The 22,332-nt window shown below is 35.8% G+C and overlaps 1 protein-coding gene across 2 annotated transcripts in view; it reads right to left on the reverse strand.

Annotated features, from left to right (window-relative positions):
* Positions 1–22,332, reverse strand: part of WWC3 (WWC family member 3) — an 84,571-nt gene that overhangs the window by 41,667 nt on the left and 20,572 nt on the right. For both annotated transcript variants that reach the window (XM_060769936.2, XM_060769937.2), the window contains exons 2-8: positions 14,975–15,084; positions 11,595–11,798; positions 6,367–6,443; positions 5,209–5,288; positions 4,301–4,430; positions 2,204–2,353; positions 683–706 (exon numbers count right to left, since the gene is read on the reverse strand). In XM_060769936.2, coding sequence (XP_060625919.2) covers positions 683–706; positions 2,204–2,353; positions 4,301–4,430; positions 5,209–5,288; positions 6,367–6,443; positions 11,595–11,798; positions 14,975–15,084 — 775 coding nt within the window. The remainder of the gene's footprint in view (positions 1–682; positions 707–2,203; positions 2,354–4,300; positions 4,431–5,208; positions 5,289–6,366; positions 6,444–11,594; positions 11,799–14,974; positions 15,085–22,332) is intronic.

Genomic DNA, 22,332 nt, shown 5'->3' on the forward strand with positions numbered 1-22,332 from the left:
TCCAAGTGTGGTGGTTACACTAAATCAAACTTGATGCAGAACTGGCTGTATGATAGCTTGTGGAACAAAAACTGAAATGGGTATTATCCTTGCTCTAATTCTGAAATGTGTCACTGTTAATGCAAAAGGCCTTTTACTAGTGAAATAACACCACTATATATAGCCCAGAAAGATTAAATCCACTATTCTTCACCGCCCATATATGTAACTAACTATAGTGATTGTTTATGAGCATAACCAAAGAACTTGGGTTTATGCTAAAAATATAAGGAGAAATATATGATTTGTTTTGAAGCTGAAATTCTTTGCTGCATCATATTTTGGTGCTTTTAAAAATAGAAGTTTAGAAGCATTTCACATTTCTTTCATATTTCAAAGAGAGTAATGACAAGACAAGTAGGTACTAGACTGAATCATTAAACATTTCTGTGGAAGGTATTTGAATTCTTCCAAAGTAATTACAGCTCCTTTCATATGATTAGTCTCTTGAACATACTACTCAACATCTAAGCACAATAAATGAAAATTCTATTGGAAGAAAAATAAATAGGGCTGAGATTTGTTTATTTCTAATTTATATGTCACCTTTCTCCGAGAAGTGGCTTGTTGTGTAAGAAACACTAAAACTGCTTTTTAAATTAAGTTACATTGTTTGATTGTACAAATCTTTCTTTATACATACCATACTGGAGAAATTTGTCCACTCCTGCAAAAAAGAAAAGGAAGACATAAAATACGCTTTGGAACAAACACTGGAAAAATGAAAGAATTTACATATATGTTGTAGACAAAAAAAATAGATGAAGAGTTGTTTAAGTACTCCAAATTTCAGTCACCAAGGGAAATTCCTACTTACTACCCAACTACTTAACTAAGAGAATGAGCTGAGCAAGTGTCCTTTCTATTTATCCATATGTGAAATACAGTCTGCACTTGGCAATTTAAGTTCAATGACAAACATCTGGAACACATCTTGACATTAATTAGATGTTTTAAAGTGTCAGTCCAGATTTAACATTAAACCATTTTTTCATCGAAGTGTACCAGATTTATTACTTGAAAATAAAATTCCTGGGGGGATTGCTAAATATTGTAATTTCTTGATCCACAGAAAGGATTCATAATCTATTCACTCAACAGTATAACAATTAAAAATTAAAACAACATCAAACAAAAATTTACTTCCTTCTTGTCCACAAAGTTGTAAAGTGTAGCAAAAATGCTTCGTGGCAAACATGTGAGCAAGAAAAGCAGCTTTCCAAAAGCATGGTGACAATGGAGTGAATAATGTACTGAGATAAAAACAAAATGTATGAGCTGCCAATAATTTAATATGATTTCCAAGAAACTTAGCCAATTACCATTTTATATTCTCAAAAATACATTATCTTTCTAACTGCTATAACCAATTTCAAGTAATTTATTGAACATATTTTCCCCTAAACAAGGCAAGAATTCATTCCCAATTTGCCAAGGAAAATTCTAAGTGAGCTTATTGTTTGGATTCTAAATGTGCTCTCTAGTTTCTTATTAATTAAGAGACTAAAGGAAAACAATGTCCTTGAGAATGTTTTGGGGGGAATTTTTTCCATGTATGGAGACCTGAAGTCACCCTTCTTGGGTGTGTGTGTGATAAATTCTGTTTCAACAATGGTATTCCCCAAAGTATAGTTCTTAACATTCTGCCGTATTATTCTGATAATACAGATTATATCTGATTTTAGAACTAAATAAGACCAGAGCTTGTAAATACTTAGACCATTGGATAATACCAGGGGACCCCAGGTGGGTAGGAAAGAATCCTGGCTGAAACCCAAGAAAACTGCTATCATTTACAACTGACAGTAGTGGGCTTGATGAACTAATGTTCTGATTCAGTGTAAAATTGGTAGCTTCTCATGCTCCACTGAAAGTTTGTTTTAAAAAATATGATTTAGGAGTATCAAGTCAAACATTTTACTAACCTATAAAGCAGATATGAATAGTATAGTTTAGAATGGACAACATCTCTGATTATATTACCTCTATTGAGAACTTTCAACACCATTATCTTGCTTAAAGAAAAGATCAAAAGATCTTTGAGTATGCTATTCTCTTTTAAAGAGAACTTGAAAATGTATTTAAACAATGTTGTCATCCAAAAGTAACAAAAGCTGCCTCTTTTTAAATAGCAAACATATTGCACTATATAATACAGACATACCTCTCCAATGATGTCAGTCTGAGAACAGGCATCACAGTGTTGTTGAGGTAAACTGGAGTTACTGAGTGAGCTAGAATTACGCTGAAGATCCTGCTGAGATTGTGTGATACAGCAGCTATTCCGGAATCCATCTGTCAGTTTGACCAGACTCTATTTTTTAAAGGAAGTTGAGAAAGAAAAGGCATATAAAAAGATCTATTTGTGGTTTTGTAATTATTATTATTTTTAAATATAGAATCACTTAAGAGCCCACAAAGATTTATCTTAGATTGTGACAAGATAATCGTAGTGAATGAATCACTACTTGCACCGAAAGTTTAATTTTAAAAAGAGCTTATCTATACAGAAATGAATGTATATGTAATGCATACAGCGGGGAAAATATTGCAAATTCACTTAGTCTAGACAGATTTTAAAAAATAACTCCAGCACAAAAAAGGTTTCCAAGACGGTATGCATAAAGATATACTGACAAAATTAAAGCTCAGGAGCATAAACACTATGCTAGAAATATCTATAAAGACCCCATTACTATACATAACCCAAACTTTAGCTGAAAACAACTGTTCCCCCGATAATGGCATGAGAATGTAAGCAGCAATACTTCAGCAGACGTATTAAAGACCCAGTAATATTTTTTATATTCTGGAGCCCCTTTAATCTCAACAGCTTCACTAACTGGGACATCAACAAAGATCTCCAGCTCCAGAATCCTATACATCAAAGATAACCTAAAAGTGATGATTGACTTTTAAAAGAAATGGTGCTAGCTTCCTAATTTTCTATAAGAATAGTATATAAGCCTTAACTTATCTATGTTTTTATGGCCAAGTATTATTATCTAAGTAACTGCATTCCTTTAACTAATTTGTGTGTTTCATACAGGCTAGAAGTGCATGGACCATTTTGATTTTCTTTTCATTTAAAGAATCCTGCATGATTTGAGATTGTCTCTACATTAAAAAACAAAAACAAAAACAAAACAGAAACCCATAAAAATATCCTACATAAGTCCACATAATGTAGAAAACTGTAGTATCAATTAAATGTGTGGAGGAAACAAGAGGTAAAAAATTACTTCTCCCCTAAAAGATAAAGGAGAATATCCACAATGATTTAACCTCAATTTCTCTCTCCCCAGAATATCCCAGTTTACATATGAAGTTTTCAGGTCTACCATTGACATTTTAAAGGACTATGGGAAATTGTAATGATTTTGTCAGTATATACCTCTAGTTCAGAATGTGTATGAGTTCTCTCTCCATTTATTATGAGTGGAAAAAAATCATTTTCTTTAAAATAGCTATGTTGCTTGTAATTTAAGACCAAAAAGAGTATACCATTTCTCATGTCCATCTTAAGCAAACTACCAGAAACTGAAAATTGAGAGGTAGCAATCCATTCTTTGTTCCTTTATTTAATTACAATAATATATTTTCAATATAATATATCTAAGCTAACAGCATTAATGTATTGATAACTCTAAATTTCTAAGACAACACAATGGCAAACTTCACATTCTTCCTTCAAACTTATACAGAACAACAATATCTGGTGGAGTTGGAAAAAAACATAGCAGAAACAGAAAATGCGGAGGAAGCAGAATCAAAATACACACAACTTACCGATGAATTAATTGTCTCAGGGAAAAATTTAGAAGGCAGACTTAGGATTCAAAACCAAGGAGAGAGGGCCTCAGACACACAGAAAGAATGCTCAAAGCTAAGAAAGAAGCTAATTCAAATATATCAATCTTATAGAGCAGAAAACTCCCGGAATCTCCCCAAATTGTACTACACTACCAAAGAACAATACAAAGCCATGTTAGTGAGAAACAAGAGGCAAAAAACACTGTATCCTTGTCAGCAACTTATTTTTCTCTAATTTCTCCGTAATAATTCAGCATATCAAATAGCATGAAAAAAATGTGCAAAATTTTCCCTGGTCTTTTATTTATTTATTTACGACATTTATATGCCGTCCTACTCACCTCGAAGGGGACTCAGAGCAGCTATTACTATTCTTTCCAGAGGGATTTCCTCTGGTTCAGTCTAGGATCAAATAATGATGAGTATCTTTCCCACCATTAATGCTTACCTGCATTAGATCTTGCCTTTCTCTTTCACCCATACAGATAGCCTTCCTGATGCTTCGAAGCTCATTCATTATTGCTTGGGCTTCATCCAATTTATAATTCATGTGAGCATTTGATATCTTACGGTCAATCCTTTTGTATAAAAACATAAAGCAAAAAGATTTTTTCAGTTTAGGAAATACAAGCAGCCCCGAGTTACAAGTATCCGACTTACAAACAACTCATAGTTAAGAACAGGGGTGAGACACCAGAAAATCAGAGAACTCTATCCCAGGAAGGAAAATTCACTGGTGAAAGAGTTATCATGGGGAAAAGGTGTCTCCACTTAAGCTTTATCACCTCAACAACCTATCTTGTTCACAATGTGGGGACTGCCTGTAGTCAGTTTCAAATCAATTTTGACACTTGAAGTCAAAATGAGTGAGTCTTTCTTTTATTGATGCCAAGGTGGCTTTGCTCAGTAGTGGGAAAGGCCATCATTTCCCACCTTCTACCAATGTCTTCCCCTTATTTTATCTCTTTGACATCGGAATAATACCAGACCAAATACAGTATGCGCCTGTCAGGCAAAACATTCTCCACTTGTGGTCTGGATGAAAAAAAAAAGCAGTAGATGGTAAAAGAGAAGACATGCTAGCCTCCTATGTTGAAGAGTGGACAAAGAAGATAATTTAAAGGCTGTCAAGGATTGCTTTATGAAAATGCAGCTATAATCATACTGAGATGAACTATACCTTGTATAAATACTATGCCCCCAATAAATCTGTCAGAAAAAAATGTAACTATTACATGCAGCATTTTGGCCAAGGCACAAAGGTTATTGCACTATTGATTGACTTGCTATTTTTTTTGTATCTATACTACCATGAATAAAGCAGTATACTGATTATTCTGCAGGATTTCAACTCACTCTTGCAACGTCTCTACTCCTTTCTCTTTGTACTGAAGTTCTTGCTTCATCTGTGTCAACTCTCGTTTTAACCTAGAAAGCTTGAGAGAGAAATACAGTTTTGAAAAGTATGCACCAGCACACTAAACTGCTGCAATTCATTGTTCATATTTTCTTTATGCTATAATTCAGTTCCCAGGTTATGGCACAGAGCTTCCCAGATGTGTTTAGCTCCCTAACATTAAACTTACTGTATACAGAAATTGCACACAATATACAAATTATATACTCGATTGCATACACACATTGAAAAAAACCAAAACTATTTCTTGCTTTAATTGACTTTTTAGTAATTAAATTATTCATGAAAACACAACTGTTACTCAAAAATTACATGATATATAATGGCCCCGTGTGTTTCCTACTTCAATTTTACCCAGCTTTTTAATAAGAGGAATTGCCATAGAGATTCTAACTTTCCTTGTGACCTGACCACTGCATTAAACTCTTCCAGTTGTCAGTCGCTTCTAAATATCTATTTCTTGTTATACAACTACTAATATATTTATTTATTCCAATCTGCTAGGTTGCATAGAAACATAAAAACAACACTGTCTTTCCCCACAAGATTTACTAATATGTTCATCACATCAGATGGCATTTCATGATTTACTAGAGGAAGAACACCACTTTCAGGAAATGTCTGGCACACCTCAGAGTACATTCCTCTCATAGTGCTTAAGCAAGAGCAGAATGTGCCCACATTATTTTAATATTTTTCATGCCATAGAAACACAGCTCCACACTAATAGTAAAGGAGCCACAGAAAAAGAGTTGATATCAGTATGGAGTATATATTTAAAAGACAAAGATCCTGGGTTCATTTTTAGCAAATCCAAATAAAACCAGAGAACTACTGCCTAGTATAGAAATACAAATTTCTTCTCAAACCTTTCAAAATATTTAATCTATTTATTTTTAAAGTTTGCATCATTTTTGCAAGATAAACAAAGATATTAACATGATCTGATAAATTTAAAAAGTGTGCAACTTTTCCTAACAGAGCATTTTAGGAACACCAATATTATTGTGCCAGTTGTAGCTAATATTCCTAATTAGTTGCCTCAACAGATAAGACAGAAGGACATTTGGTTTGAAGTAAAAATGAGATTTACTCACTCTGTCCCGTCGACTTGCTATTTCCGCTTTGATCTGACATGGATCATATTTGGTATTGGTCGAAAATCCCGAAAATGCTGAACAAATGGAAATGTCATAATGTTATAATTAAAGCCTAGAACACACTTGTTGTGTGCATTATATTTAGTATTTTTTCATAGGAACCCCTTATTCTAAAGCTAAGATAGTGAATTAAAATCAAGCTGCTAAAGCATCACAATCATTTCTTAGACCCTTCAATACTCAAAAACATTTTACAATTTAAACATGGGGAAAAATCTAAAATGTAATTACTTAGAGATTAGAAAAAACAAATTAGAGTAAGTTCATTAGAGTAGGTTGAAAGACTTATAGGAATCATAGAATTAAAAGACCGTTTTGTAGGATGGAAGTCCTATATTCAGATACCTTGATAAACAAATTAGAAAATGCAACGGCCTTTCGTTTACAAAGTCTACTAACAGTTACAGACATACTAGTAGATTTCATAAATAGTGGGATCTTTTAATACCATTATCACTCAATTCTAGAAATGTGACAGTAACCTCTCTCTGTGTGTGTACAGTGTACCATGATCTCTCACTATTTGCAAACTCTACTGGGATGAAAATGGCATTAAAACAAAAGTACAAATTTACAGGATATTAATATTGATTTAACTGATTTTTTTACTATATATATATCCCACCTTTCTCCCTGAGAGACTCAAGATGACCAACCATCACACACTTTGATCAGTTTAAAACAAAGCAAATACAAAAATTAATTTTATTTATTTATTTATTTATTTAGAGCTTTTATATTCCGCCCTTCTCACCCCGCAGGGGACTCAGAACGGATTACAGTGTACACATATATGGCAAACATTCAATGCCAATTTTGACATACAACATATACAGACATAGACAGAGGCTATTTAACTTTTTCTGACCGCCAAGGGAGCTGTCGCTTTCATCGTCCATCTGCGACACTGATGAAGTACTTCCGCATTCCCCGCATGCTTTTGCTGGAGTCTTTTTTATGGCCTCATAAATTAGTTAATTTAGCCTCCCCACACTTTAAGGTGGTACCTTATTTTCCTACTTGACAGATGCAACTGTCTTTCGGGTTGCAAAGGTTGACAACAGGTTACACAATTGGTTGGAAACCCACTCCAACCTTTTGGTCAGAGTGATCTTAATGCAGCTGACACTCAGCCAGCTGCGCCACAGCATTACATAGTATTGTCTGTCTGGTTAAAAATACAATAAAATAGATGTTGAGTCAAAACTACAGTGGGAGACTATCTTAAGCAAGGATCTTACTGAGTTTCAATGGCATAAAATCTAGCATGCAACACCATGCAGATCAATTTTAACAATCCCAAAGGAATGTAGAATCTGATTAATCATAATACTGTTTCATTATGCTACCACAATTGATCAATTTAGTATTCCTGCATGCAAAATATTGTCTACCCTTGGAAAATATTTCATCCAGTGACAGAGTAATATTACAGGGAAAGGGGGAAAGTTACTGTAATACAATTCAAAAATTCACCTGTGTATCTTTACTCAGGTTTACTTAAAAAATAAATTGGGGAAAAATATAAAAACTAAAGGATTTTAAGAGAATAGAGTAAAATACAGGTAAAGAGGAATAATCAAGCAGAACTGAATCGAATACCATTAACATATTCTAGAATGTCTATTTATTAACATTCTTCATGAAACACCAAGTCCTGAACATGGATCACTTGATGAGGTTTGCTAAAAAGAGTGGCACCAGTACTATTGGTGCAGCCTAGAATTGCATTAGACTTCTCAGCTGACACGCTGTACTATTCTCTTATTTGCAGTTTGTTTCTTCTAAGATCTTTCTGAAATGTATTCAAACCATGTCTAAATTCTATCTTTGGGCACTGTACGAAGTATTATGGTAATCTTGAAACTTCTGTCTCTCAATCAGACATCAACTGAAACTCTTATGAGCACCCTTTCTGTTCCTTCATGCAAATCAATATACAGAACAAAACTGGGCTGAGTAGAAAACACAATAGTGTTCCGTATGACTTTTGTCCAGGTGAAGGACAAGACACTGAGTACAGTCTACTAATCCATCTAGAAACAAAAGCACTTTAAGTTCACAATTTACCATCTTGACAGGAAGAATACTGCAGAGGACCATACTATTCTTTGTTGCTACAGCTGAACACATGAAACTATTTAAGCAAAGTGAGAAATGCATGTACGGTTTCCAAACAAATTATAATATTGTGCTTAATAGTGAGATGTTATATTTCAGTAAATTATATTCTATTTGCACTACACTCTTATAATAAACTACACATTATTTCCCAGTATGTTTATAGTGGGCAGACAGTTATGGCATGCTAAAAGCCATTTCGAACAAACACAGTAAACTTAAATAAACATTGTTTCCATTAGCCTGGACTAATTAGCAGAATAAAATTTTACACAGGTAATCACATGGTAACAATGATTTCCCTCATCTAGCTGGGAAGACCATATATTCTTGTCTGGAGCTCCTCACATATGCCCTATGAAATCCGAAAAGTTGGGGAAAGACACTGGAATGCTATGATTTAATATGGAACCCCTGGCGGTGCAATGAGTTAAACCCTTGTGCCAGCAGAACTGCTGACTGACAGGTCAGTGATTTGAATCTGGGGAGAGCAGGTTGAGCTCCCTCTGTCAGCTCCAGCTCTCCATGCAGGGACATGAAAGAAGACTCCCACAAGAATGGTAAAACATCAAACATCTGGGTGTCCCTTGGGCAACGTCCTTGCAGGAGGACAATTCTCTCACACCAGAAGCAACTTCTTCTTTTAGGGGCTTTTGGAGGGGGTTGGGATGGCATCTAGACATTCCACCGGAAAAGCCTGGTTTTGGGGGGGGGGGGTGAACCCAAATCCAGGCGAAAACAGTTTTTTTTAACTAGCTTTGGCACAAATTTAAGTGCTGTCTGGAAGCGCCCAGAGAAAACAGCCATGGGCAGAAATATCTATAAAAATGAAGAATAATAAAATTTGAAGGCAAAATTTCCATAATCCAAATATATATGAAATTCCAAACAATGTTTAGAATTAAATGTGATGTGTTCCTAACTGAAATAAACTTTGTTGATCTCAGAGGTACTTGCTTATGAACAAATATCCATAGATCAAACTGTTAATTGCAAAATTATTCTAAAATTCCGTAATTTCTAAAAATACTTTCCATGTTGGCATTTTGAAAAGAGTTAATTGCAACCTGGCTGTCACAAAATGTAAGCAGAACCAGAAGGATTATTCTGTGCAAAACTTCTGCTATTTGAGATGCATTTTTCTAGGCTGAAGGACTGCAACAGGCCAATCAAATTAAGGAAAGACAGACCTTGGCTCTTTCATATTTCTGCCAAATAAATAAAGAACTGTCCTTGTTCAAAACAAGTGCTAAATGCCAGTCTTAAGAGGGCTACTGACAGTTTTGAAAACTATGGAAAAACATTTTATAAAAACAGAATGACTCACATTGTAAAGCATCAATTATAACTAAACTGTTTTTCCTGGTTCTATTTCTGACATTTTTGGTGCCATTTACATCTCATAAGAGAAGGAACACAACTTCCTTAGAAAATGTGCAGCAGCAACATAGGGCACATGCATGAAGAGAACAGAAGTTCATACAGATTTTTCAACATCTTGTCTATGAATGTGAATATATTTCTCAAATTACAGCAAACAATGAATAGCCGTTTTTAAATATAAATAAAATATGCATTCTGAATGGTTGTAGCCTTATATTTTGGAGCCTTTCTCTTTTGTCTTCACCCACCTAGAACACTATCAAATTCTATGCTGCATAGACACACATAAATATGAAGGGATTCTTGGTGCTGCTCTAAGTCTTGCAATCTTGGCCTTTCAGGCCTGTGGAAGTCCTGAAATTTTAACCTTTAGTTTCACTTCATTATCAGATAGTCTATGGTTCCAAACCATTGAGGAACATGGGAAAGAGAGCTATATGAAAACGAAAGATATTAACCTGCGTTTGTTAAATTAAAACCACACCTCCCTGCAATGCAGAACTGCCTGCTATTTAAAATCCCAGTTAGAAAGAAGACTGCACTTCTATGCTAGGAGCATGCTGTTAAACTAAGTAAAATAAACAACTCCTGCACTTATGCATTTTCCCTGCAAGCGTAACACACAAACCAAGCTTGGCAATCTATGTTCACCAAAATTACATGATTCGAGTTCGCCAGAGCTGGATCTCACTGAATCACTGAGGAATATTTACTTCATTTCCAATTTATTTTTACTGAACTATCACAATGTTCTGAATTCCACAGAATTAATAAAAAGTAAGTTTGGAAAAAAAGGTGGGATATAAATTAGGTAAGTGAATACAAATAAATAACAAAGTCTTGTCTGTGGTGAACTAAAAAAAAACAAAGCAATAAATCATTTAAAAGAAGTAGCAGTAAAGTAAAGCTTTCCAAAGATAGCTGCGTGAAGCCGCTCTTTATTCAGCAAAAATATATTGAGGAATGTGTTTCTCTGTATAACATTTGCTTGGCCCTTCATTCTGTAAAACTGTTCAGGCAAACAAAAAACGTTAATATTCTACTACCAAAAAAAGATGAAACGTTGACTTTTTAAAATGCAGAATAACTGAAATAATAAAGATTTCAGTAGCTACATAAATAACCATCAAAATGAAAATATTGTACATCTTACATCAGTTTATGCAAGCCATAAGTTTTAATGTTTTACACAGGAGACCCCGGAACCCTTAACAGTTGGTCAATCTGGCTGGGACTTTTGGGAGCTCAAGTCCAGCACATCTGGAGGACCAAAGATTCTCTGTTTGCTTTACATAACGCAGAGCTCTTGGATAAGTGACAGCACTCCAAATAAACACAACAGCGGCAAAGTCTCACATTCCAACCCAACACAATATGCATAGACCCCTTTAAAGAAATGACAGTCTCAACAATTATCTGCTTTATGGGAAATAGAGGGAAAGCAGAAGGAAATCAAATTCCCCACTTCTTGTATCAGTGAAATTTTGGTTTGTTTGGTTTTTTTAAAAAATGTGGTCTGCAGCCCCAGTCACAGAGATTGGGGGAGGGATCAGGAAGGAAAATTGTGATCCTCCAAAGATAATTTGCCTGTGCAGTTCTTCATGCTGTTATGAATACACATGAAGAAATGTGGGCTATTTGAAAAGGAAAAGTAAACTTACAGCTGGCGTAAGAGCGGCTGTCATCCTCACACATTTTATGCAGTTGCTGGTATTCTTCTTGTGCCAGCTCAAAACGCTGCTGCTTGATTTGGTAAATTTCCTTTTTGGCATTAAGTGCTTCTTGGGCAACAATCAAATATTCCTTTAACATGCGCTCCTGCTCTCTTCTCCACTGCTCTCTTGGATCTTCAATTTGTGTGAGCTCTGATGAGAGAGAAAAAAATATCACATACACTAAGCAGACATATCTAAAAAAGACATGCCACATTAACTATATAAATTTTCTGACAAAAATATAACAGATCTCCAGATTCTTCAGTTAATGATAAGATACATATTGTATATACTCGAGTATAAGACAAACCAAATATAAGCCGAGGCACCTAATTTTACCACAAAAAACTGGGAAAGCTTATTAACTTGATTATAAGCCAAGAGTGGGAAATGCAGCAGCTACTGGTAAATCTATATAAATAAAAATGTAATGTTCGTTTGTGGGATTAACATAACTCAAAAACCACTGGACGAATTGACACTAAATTTGGACATAATACACCTATCAAGCCAATGAGTGATCATCACTCATATAAACACTGAAAAACACGGCAGAAGAGACTTAAAAGTAAAAAAAAAATACATTACAACACATGCATAAAACCATATACACATATACACAAATATATACCCACACATATACACACACAAAGCACATATACACAGACTAGGCCACAGCAACGCGAGGCAGGGGACAGCCAGTTTCAACATAAAAATAGATATTAATAAAATTACATTAACTGCGGCATCAGTAGGTTATATGTTTTTAAATTTTTACATAAAACTGTAATGTAAGATAAGACTGTCCAACTTTGATTAAACCATTATTCTAACCTTCTTCAATGTAAATGTGGTTATGTATCCTTCCAATAATAGAGTAAAATAATAAATGTAATAAAATAATAATAGAGTAAAATAATTGAAATGTAATAAAAATGTAATAACAATAGAGTAAAATAATAAATGTAATAATAATATATTAAATAATGTAAATGTAATACTACTAATAATAGAGCAAAATAATAAATGTAATAATAATAATAATAATAATAATAATAATAATAATAAACAGTCAAATAATAAATAATCTTGATTCGAGTATAAGCCAAGAGGAGCTTTTTCAGCCAAAAAGGGCCAAAAAACTCAGCTTAAACTCGACTTAATTACTGACTTAATTCAAATGTAATTGATTGTAAAGTGTGTATCTTATCATTCACTGAAGGATTTCAGAGAACAAAACTCTTTGTTTTTCAGCAAACAGGACAGGAAAACTAAGCCCTGGACTAATGTTGAGGCCTTGAACCCCCTTTCTACTAATTATTATTATTATTATTAAACTTTATTTGTACCCCGCTAGCATCTCCCGAAGGACTCAATGCGGCTTACAAAGGCCAAGGCCTCAATACACAACATAACAATACACTTAAAGCAAATTAAAAACAATTAAAGCAGTATTAAACAACAAAGAACCACAAGCAATAAACAATACATCAAAAAAGATAAAAACTGGGCCGGGCCAGAGTAAAGGGTACAGGATTAAAAAGTGCTGACAGGTGATATGTAAGGATTATAGGGCAGTGCAATGTGCAGTGTGCGGCAGTCTTAATTCTAATAAAGTGCGTCTGGGATTTGGTATTGGAGATTTCCTAATCGGGAAAGGCACATTGGAACAGCCAGGTCTTCAAGTTCTTTCTGAAGACTGCCAATGTAGGGGCCTGTCTAAGATCCTTGGGGAGAGTGTTCCAGAGACAGGGGGCCACCACGGAAAAGGCCCTGTCTCATGTCCCCACCAAATGTGCTTGCGACGCCGGCGGGATCACGAGCAGGGCCTCTCCAGATGAACATAGTGAACGCGTGGGTTCGTAGACGGAGATGCGGTCACGCAGGTAGGCTGGTCCCAAACCATTCAGGGCTTTGTAGGGAAGCACCTGCACCTTAAATTGGGCTCGGAAGATAAACAGCAGCCAGTGGAGTTCCTTAAACAGGAGGGTTGACCTCTCTCTGTAAGGAGCACCAGTTAACATCCTGGCCGCTGCTCGTTGGACAAGTTGGAATTTCCGAGCCGTTTTCAAGGGCAGCCCCACATAGAGAGCATTACAGTAATCCAACCTAGAGGTGAGCAAGGCATGGACCACTCCGGCCAGATCACCCTTCGCGAGGTACGGTCACAGTTGGCGCATGAGTCTTAATTGTGCGAAAGCCCTCCCAGACACCGCCGACGCCTGAGCCTCAAATGTGAGCGATGAATCCAGGAGGACTCCCAAACTGCGGACCTGTGGTTTCAAGGGAAGTGTAACCCCGTCCAATACAGGTTGCCACCCTATACCCCGGTCAGGTTTACGATCGACCAGGAGGACCTCTGTCTTGTCGGGATTGATCTTCAGCTTGTTCCTCCTCATCCAGACTTACCCAATGCATATGTAAAGAAGTAAGTATAGAGTATTTATTCTACTTTCAACTCAGTTAAGTTTTTCAGTTGTTACACGGCTTCCTTCCTTGGGGCCTCAGAACCACATACAGCTAGGACAGAGGATGCAGTGGATGCTGCCACTAATTACAAATCACTAATAGTAGCATCAAGCCATGCTGTAAGTGGGCGGTTCTACATTCAAAGTGTTTTTCAGATTTATCATAGCCAGAGATTGAAAGTAGGATAAATACTGTTTCAATATCAGATCTTTAACTGGAGGTCAGCTGTTACCAACAGTGCTATGGAATTTGAAGAGGCAGAAATGGAGGGTGAAAGGGAGAAACGTGTCAAGTGGAAGGCGCGTAAAGCTAACCCTGACCAGGACTGCCTTTCACCTGGAAATCGATGTCCTCACTGTGGAAGAAAATGCGGATCAAGAATAGTCACCCACAGACCCACCAAAAAGACCCTACACTTGGAAAGCCATCATACTCAGTCAATGAGGGATCGCCTAAGTAAGTAATATCAGATCACAAAAATCCCTGTACTATTGGAAATAGATGAGGTCTAGCTTGTGCTGTCAAAATAAGTACAAACATTTCTCCACTCATGTTTCAGTCTTGCCTCACTGCTTTCATCTCTGAGGTATACATAAGAGCTAATTTGGCTCTGCCAAAGGGGGAAGGACTACTGGACATAATTGTGTCAATAACACTGTTTGGTTCTATTCCATGAATTGAATTGGCAAGGGCTTCATAAAAAGTTCCAGCCATACCAACTGAAGAATTGTTCCAAAAATAATCTCTGAGGGACAATTTCAATATGTCACTCTTACCATAATTAAAATTTCAACACAATTCCTTCAAGAACAAGTAACTATAAAGTAACTATAAATAATCAGAGCCCTACTACTCACGATTGATATGGTCCATGTAATAAACACCAATATGTTGATCGTAAACGGTCTCCCATCCTAAAGGCAGTTCATCGCCAACACAGTCAGCAAAAGTTAATGGCTTCGTAATCCTAGAAATAGCATAAAAAATTAAAACAAGATCAAAATGGCAGCACTCAACTAGGTGGCTACTATGTTGTCTACCAATTAATGGGTTATGAGTAATTTAGGGGGAAAATAAGATTTGTCTGCAGTTTGAACATCAAAGCCACTAGTAAATGGATAGATAATACTGTACAATGTGCAGAGATGTATTCTGGAAGACACCTTGCAGAACAAGAGAGACAAGGACTTCTTTGTACATTCCAGGCTTAACAGCTGAATTATCATGGCATGTAGTCCTTCCAGTTTTTTTTTCTAAACAAAAGGGCTGTGCTGAGATTTACTACTTTTACAAGTTGAGCCAAGTACATTTAAAAAAAAAAAGAAAAATGAGCATACAATGGTTTGAGTATTTTGCTCCACAGTGATATAAAAGAAACAGAATTGCTGTATTTATTTATCTACTATGAGAGAGTCTAATGGTTATAACAGTTATAACACCATCAAATACTACAACAATCATCACCTCCAACTCTTAGAGTGATTTATTCAGGGCACAAGACAAAGGTGATCAATATAGCACACAACTTTTTCATAGAACACATCTTTTTATAGTTCCTATTTTAATTGCACATTTATTCCAGTAGTGAGAACTAGATAGAATTCTTCTCCAGAGATTTATTTTTATTATGAAAATAGTGAGACATTCTGCGACTGAATGTATATCGAAGTCAAATTTCATTTGACTTCTATATTCAATCACAGGTTTGGTCAGGAGAAGCGCTTTACAAACCATTGCTTCTGCCACCAGCCCTAAAAATCCCAAAGCAGGGAAGAATAACAACACACTCCAGAAAGTGATTTGTCTATTTGTTGCAAGTCTGTTTGTCGCTCTGTACACCAGTCTCTCTTTCAAGATGAGAAGAAAAGGTTCACAATCTTTTGTCTTCTAGGGGCTAAGATTGCTGATCTCTTTATTTTTGGAAGCTTCCCAATTTATCTTTTCCCAAAAATTCAGGATCATCTAAATTTCATCAATACCCATGGACACAGCATATGTAGTGTCAAGAGGAAAGTATCTTGGATCTCTGTCGTGAATAATTCTACAAGTGCTGTTTTATGTACAACGTTATTAAAAATATTGTGTATAAAATTACCTTCAGGCTAAGTGTATATGAATTAGAAATAAATTTTGTATTTAGACATGGTTCTTATCTCCAAGATATCTCATTGTGTATATATAATCAAATAAAATTATTCCAACATTCAAAGAAATAATAATCTGAAATCCAATAACATTTCTTGTCACAAGCATTTTGAATATGGGATATTGTTTAATGTAGGCATCTTAGAAGGAATTTTCAGAAGAACCCAAAAAATATGTATCTTTCTCAAACCAGCTCCCCATATGCTTTCACTCTTTCTGGGTCTAGTTTTGCCTCCTTTCTCTGTACATATACTTCTCTTGTATTACACCATTTATCCCAGATGCTTTCATCCTCTCTCTGAATTTTGACCATTCTTTCATTTCATCCTTCCCAATCCAACACTCAAATGACTACAACATTCTAGCTCTGTGTTAGATAATACATGCCTAAAAACAAGCATATTGAAACTCTGTGTGAATAGTATATTTATTATTACTTATTTACCAAGTAGATGGCGGAAACAGAAGAACGGCCTGCCTCAGGGGAGCGTGCTTGCTCCATCCATGTTCAACATCTACACAAATGACCAGCTACTGCCAGAAGGGACAGAGAGCTTCATTTATGCTGATGATGGTGCCATTACTGCTCAAGAAGGGAGCTTTCAGATGATAGAACAGAAGCTCTCCGAAGCTCTAGGTGCTCTTACTGCCTATTACAGGGAAAACCAGCTGATCCCTAACCCATCTAAAACACAGACATGTGCTTTTCATCTCAAGAACAGACAAACATCTCAAGCTCTGAGGATCACCTGGGAAGGAATCCCACTGGAGCATTGCAGCTCTTACCTACAAGAAGCATTGCCTGAACATCAAGCAAAAAGTGGGTGCTAGAAACAATGTCATACAAAAGCTGACTGGCACAACCTGGGGATCACAACCAGACACAGTGAAGACATCTGCCCTTGCGCTATGCTACTCTGCTGCTGAGTACGTTGAGTACGCATGCCCAGTGTGGAACACATCTCACCACACTAAAACAGTGGATGTGGCTCTAATGAGAAATGACACATTATCACGGGGTGTCTGAGCCCTACACCACTGAAGAAATTACACTGCTTAGCCGGTATTGCACCACCTGACATCCGCCGGGAAGTAGCAGCCAATAGTGAAAGGACCAAGGCAGAGACATCTCCAGCTCATCCCCTGTTTGGGTATCAACCAGCACGTCAACGACTTATACCTAGAAATAGTTTTCTAAGATCTACAGAGACACTTGCTGGAACACCTCAGCAAGCGAGAGTCCAAAAGTGGCAGGCGCTGAACAGGCTGCGCTCTGGCACCACGAGATGCAGAGCCAACCTCAAGATATGGGGCCACAAAGTGGAATCCACGACATGCGAGTGTGGAGAAGAGCAAACCACTGACCACCTGCTGCAATGCACCCTGAGCCCTGCCACATGCACAATGGAGGCCGTTCTTGCAGCAACACCAGAAGCACGCCAAGTGGCCAGATACTGGTCAAAGGACATTTAATCAACTTCCAAACTTGCAAATTTTGTGTTTTGTCTGTTTGTTTGTTTGTTTGTTTTGTTAGAAATGTAATACAATTGACTGGTTACCCTGACACGACAAATAAATAAATAAATTTACCATATTTCTATCTAATCTTTCTCTTGATATAGAGATTCAAGTCAACAGCAGCAGCAACAAATATAACAAGGCAAATGCACTAAAATAGGTGTGTAAACATTTTAAAAATGTAAACAATTTAACCATTTGTGTTATTAAACCATTGAACATATATATTAAAATGCATTTAAACTGTTCTGTATATATTACTGGTAAATATCTTTATCACTGATGCAAAAACGGCAATGTTTATATCAGAAATTATCGTTTTCCTACTTTAAGGAAGAAGGGTATCCAAAGTATCTTCTCCTCTACCACATCTAGATCACGCAAACCGTTAACCTATCAAGCACCAGGATCATACACTTCTCTGTTGTTGTATTATTTGCACTGGCTGCCAATATGCTTCGAAGTGTAATTCAATGTATTGGTTGTTAAACTAAATCTCTGAATATCTTGGGCTCAAACTCACTGAAAGACTGTTTCCATTTTAAACTGCTCATCCTTCAAAACCATCTGATGTACCATCCATTTTTCCTATTTCTATATATTCTGAGAAACACTTGGTGAGTAACTCTAAATTGTGTGTGTGTTCATGACACCATTAATGTCATAAGCCAGGAATATAGTCTATGCACTTGTTGGTAGTCTTCTGTCCAAGTATTAACTAGGGCTGACCCTACATTACTTTCAAAATCAGACAGGATCTGGCGCCTAAACTTCTTTTACTGCGCATGTACTCCCCTATATCTGAAGAGGTTGTCTTTCTTCTTTGTGTTCTGCCGCTCTTTGAAGATGTCTCTTTTTAAACACACAAAGTTGTTGCTCTTTCATTTCATTTACTTCTAGTCCTGTCCCTCTTACTGATGTTTCAATTATGGGCTACTTCTGATATTTTTTACAATGGAATGATCATGTTTTGTGAGCTGTGTCTTTTGTATTCAAAAAACCTCTCAAAAATGATGTAGGGAATTTGTGTTGAAAGGAATTAGCAACCTAGTAAAATAACATTGAGATAACTGTATCTGTAATATAATAGCTTAAGAAACCCAAAGAGCAAATTTAAATTCTAGTTTCACTTTGAGAAGGATTTAATTAAAAGGCTGCAGAATGACATATGTCTGCAGAGTTCATCAGATTATCTCTTGATAATGAAAGTAAGGCAACAGTTCTTCACATGTCTTTGGCATAAAATTCTATTGAGTATAAAGAATGAAATAATACTTCTATTTTCAAGAAACAACCTTAGTGAAGTTGCATCAGTACACAGTATAATACTGAAAATTCATTGGAAGCTACTGGAAGTAAAAAATATATGGGTTTAGCATCCCTTATCTGAAATTCCAAAATACTCTGAAATTCAAAACTGTCCACATGGGTGGCTGAGATAGTAACACCACTTTATTTACACATATGTTTTATGGACGTTATTAAAAATGGTGTATAAAATTACCTTCAGGCTACGTGTATATGAAATAGAAATGAATTTCGCATTCAGACTTGGTTCTAATATCCAAGATATCTCATTGTGTATATATATGTAAATAAAGCTATTCCAAAATTAAAATAATAATAATAATAAATCTAAAAAAATGTCTTGTCCTAAGCATTTTGAATATGGGATACTCATCCCATACAAGCACTGTAAGCAGAGAATTACACCTTTAGAACAAATATGTTTGGTTTATGAGCGAATGCCCCAAGCTAATAACCAGGATGTATTTTTATGTAGCTTGTGGGTTGCATGAACAGACATAATCAAAGTGTTTAGCTTCTGTACAAAAGTTTCTGTGCCACTTACATTTTTAGGCTATTAAAAAAAACTTTCTTATGAAAGTAATGGAAGGGAACAATCTTAAGTAGCATTCCAATATTTAAAGTATTATGACAACTTTCTTCTCCATTGCAACTACAGCCTGTACAGGTGGTTCCTGACTTACAAGCACCTGACTTGCTTGTAAGTCAGGTGCTTGTACAAATGACTTCTAGTTAAGAATGGGGCTGAGACAACAGGGAGTGAGAGAAATCTACCCTTCAGAAGGGAAATGAGCTCCTGAAACTTTTATCATGGGGGAAAGGGGGTCTCCACTGAAGCTCTTGCCAATCTTTGTTTCCACAACACGCCAATTTTTTCAAAATCTGATTATCACAGACACAGAATCTTCTGAACAGAGACATAGAGAGCAAAACAAACACCACAGAGGTGTTAACACTTCCCAATGCTATCCAAAGCTTTTATAAAGCTTGAGAAACGCTTTCTGTTCTGACTTACATATAATTCAACGTGAGAACAAACTTACGGAACCTATTTTGTTCGTAACTTGGGGATTACATGTACTCCAGCCAGAATGCAATCCTTCAGAACAGTATTTGAGGGGAACAACGGGGAGCAAATTTCTTCCACCAGCAATAACTGTATAAGCAATATCTGTCCATCAGTAGATAAGCAGGTGAGAAAATTCACTATTACACTGGAGAGGAAGAAACAGATTATTTTTCTGTGTAAGTAATTTTGGGCTTCTGAGATAAGCATGCATTACAGATACACTTTTGAGCATATCTTTATAATTGCTCTTTTATATCTTCGTTTTTATAATGTGTTACATCGCTTTGCAGCACTGGCAAGAAGTCCTGGAATATTATGGCTTTGCCCAAGTACATTTTCATTATCAAGAAAAAAGTCATATCACCCTGGATAATTTCCTTATGTTATTCTTACAAAAACTATCTAATTATATGGTATATAATATCAATATATTACTTGAAGAACTAAATCACCCATCTCCTAATTTGGTACCAAGCAGCTGTGCTTTTCTACAACACTCATCTTCCCCCCAGACTGGGAATGGCACAATAACTTCTTTACTAGTATAATGATTTCACTATAGCTGTTGTAGAAAATCATTTTAATAAAGAGTAAAATTAATAAATTCTATATTTATGTACAATATATAACTTCCACACACAGTGAATCTCCTATTCAGCCACTTAGTCCCCAATTACCCATTCCACTCTCCCAAAAAAAACTAAGTATCATTGTTAAAAATAGACATTTCCATTTCCTCTTATTATTTCCCTTGTAGTTCCCAAGCTCTAGAAGTGTTTACTCAGTATATCAACTTCCTATGTTTGTATTTTTAAAGGACCAGTACAAAAAACCCCACTTCAATGCTGACTACCACTGAAACGGTTCTCTTTGGAAATGAGCCCATTGTTGGTATTTTCCTCTGATCTTGTCTGATTTAATCTGTATAACATATCACAAACAGAGGTCCTTATCTGAGAACACTGAACCTAGCTTTCCTATGCAATACTGACTTTCCTATATTTTTATACTGACATTTTTAGAAACCTCTCATGTTCTCCTAGAAGCTCAAGTTTGACAACTTGAGATCAATTTTTATAGAATTAATCAAGATGATTCGACTATAGTCCAATCTCTATACACGTCTCCAAAGATTGTTATTTCATCTTTGCACTAGTACATACTTGACAATGACTGTTAGAGTTCTTTATGCTCAACATGCACCCATTCTCTTTATGTCCTTCCTTTTTCGGAACTCACTGCGTTAATGAATCCTATCAAGTTAGTACACAGGGCTGACATCAATTGGACACCCCATGCCCAATGGAGGCTGACTAGTCTATAAACCTTGACATACTAAACTCATATTTTTCAACAGTTGTATTTTCTAATCTCATATTGCACTAAAGAAGAGCTTTCCAAACTGTGTGCCGCAGTGTGCCAGGTGCAGTGTGTAAGTGTGTCATGCGAATGTAACAGGAAAGCTCTCATTCTATGTGAAATAAGCAATAAATCATATATTTTACAAAATATAAATGGAAGATTTTCATGAGATGTGTTGTGGCCCCATATACATTGGTATTACAATGTATATATGTATCCATATCTCTTATAGGGATTTGGTTTAACCCCCGGTTTGCTAGTAAAACTGAATTACTGTGTTGTAAAATTATGCATATCTAAAAAGTGTGTCATCAACATAAATTTTTTTGAAAGCTCTGCACTAAAGAATGAAAGGACTTAATACTGTGTCACCACACTCCTGGCTAATAGCTAAGTCTAATTTATTTGAGTATATAGGAACATCTACAGTATAAACTCAATAAGTCGAATCAAATACATGTCTCATTGCAGTTTAATGCTGGATATATTACAGAATAGACTTATGAATAGTCTTTCATCAAGCACATGTGTGTGCGCACACACAAATATCACATAGTATGTTTTCTGTCTACCTCTCCCAATATAATTACTGACAAAAATATCCATTACAATATAGTGATATTCCCTGGATGTGTCTGTATTGAAGTTAATACTTATATAAAATGTGTTCATGCTAAAACATTACAGTCTTCTAATCAATGAATGATGAATACTTATCATCTCAATCTTAGAGCACACAGAATCCAACTATGTCAATCTTCAATAAAGCTCAAAGTTTCATGAATGTAATTTTAAAATACATGCATATATGTC

This window comes from Anolis sagrei, chromosome 3 (genome assembly GCF_037176765.1).
Source record: "Anolis sagrei isolate rAnoSag1 chromosome 3, rAnoSag1.mat, whole genome shotgun sequence".
Lineage (NCBI taxonomy): Eukaryota > Metazoa > Chordata > Lepidosauria > Squamata > Dactyloidae > Anolis > Anolis sagrei.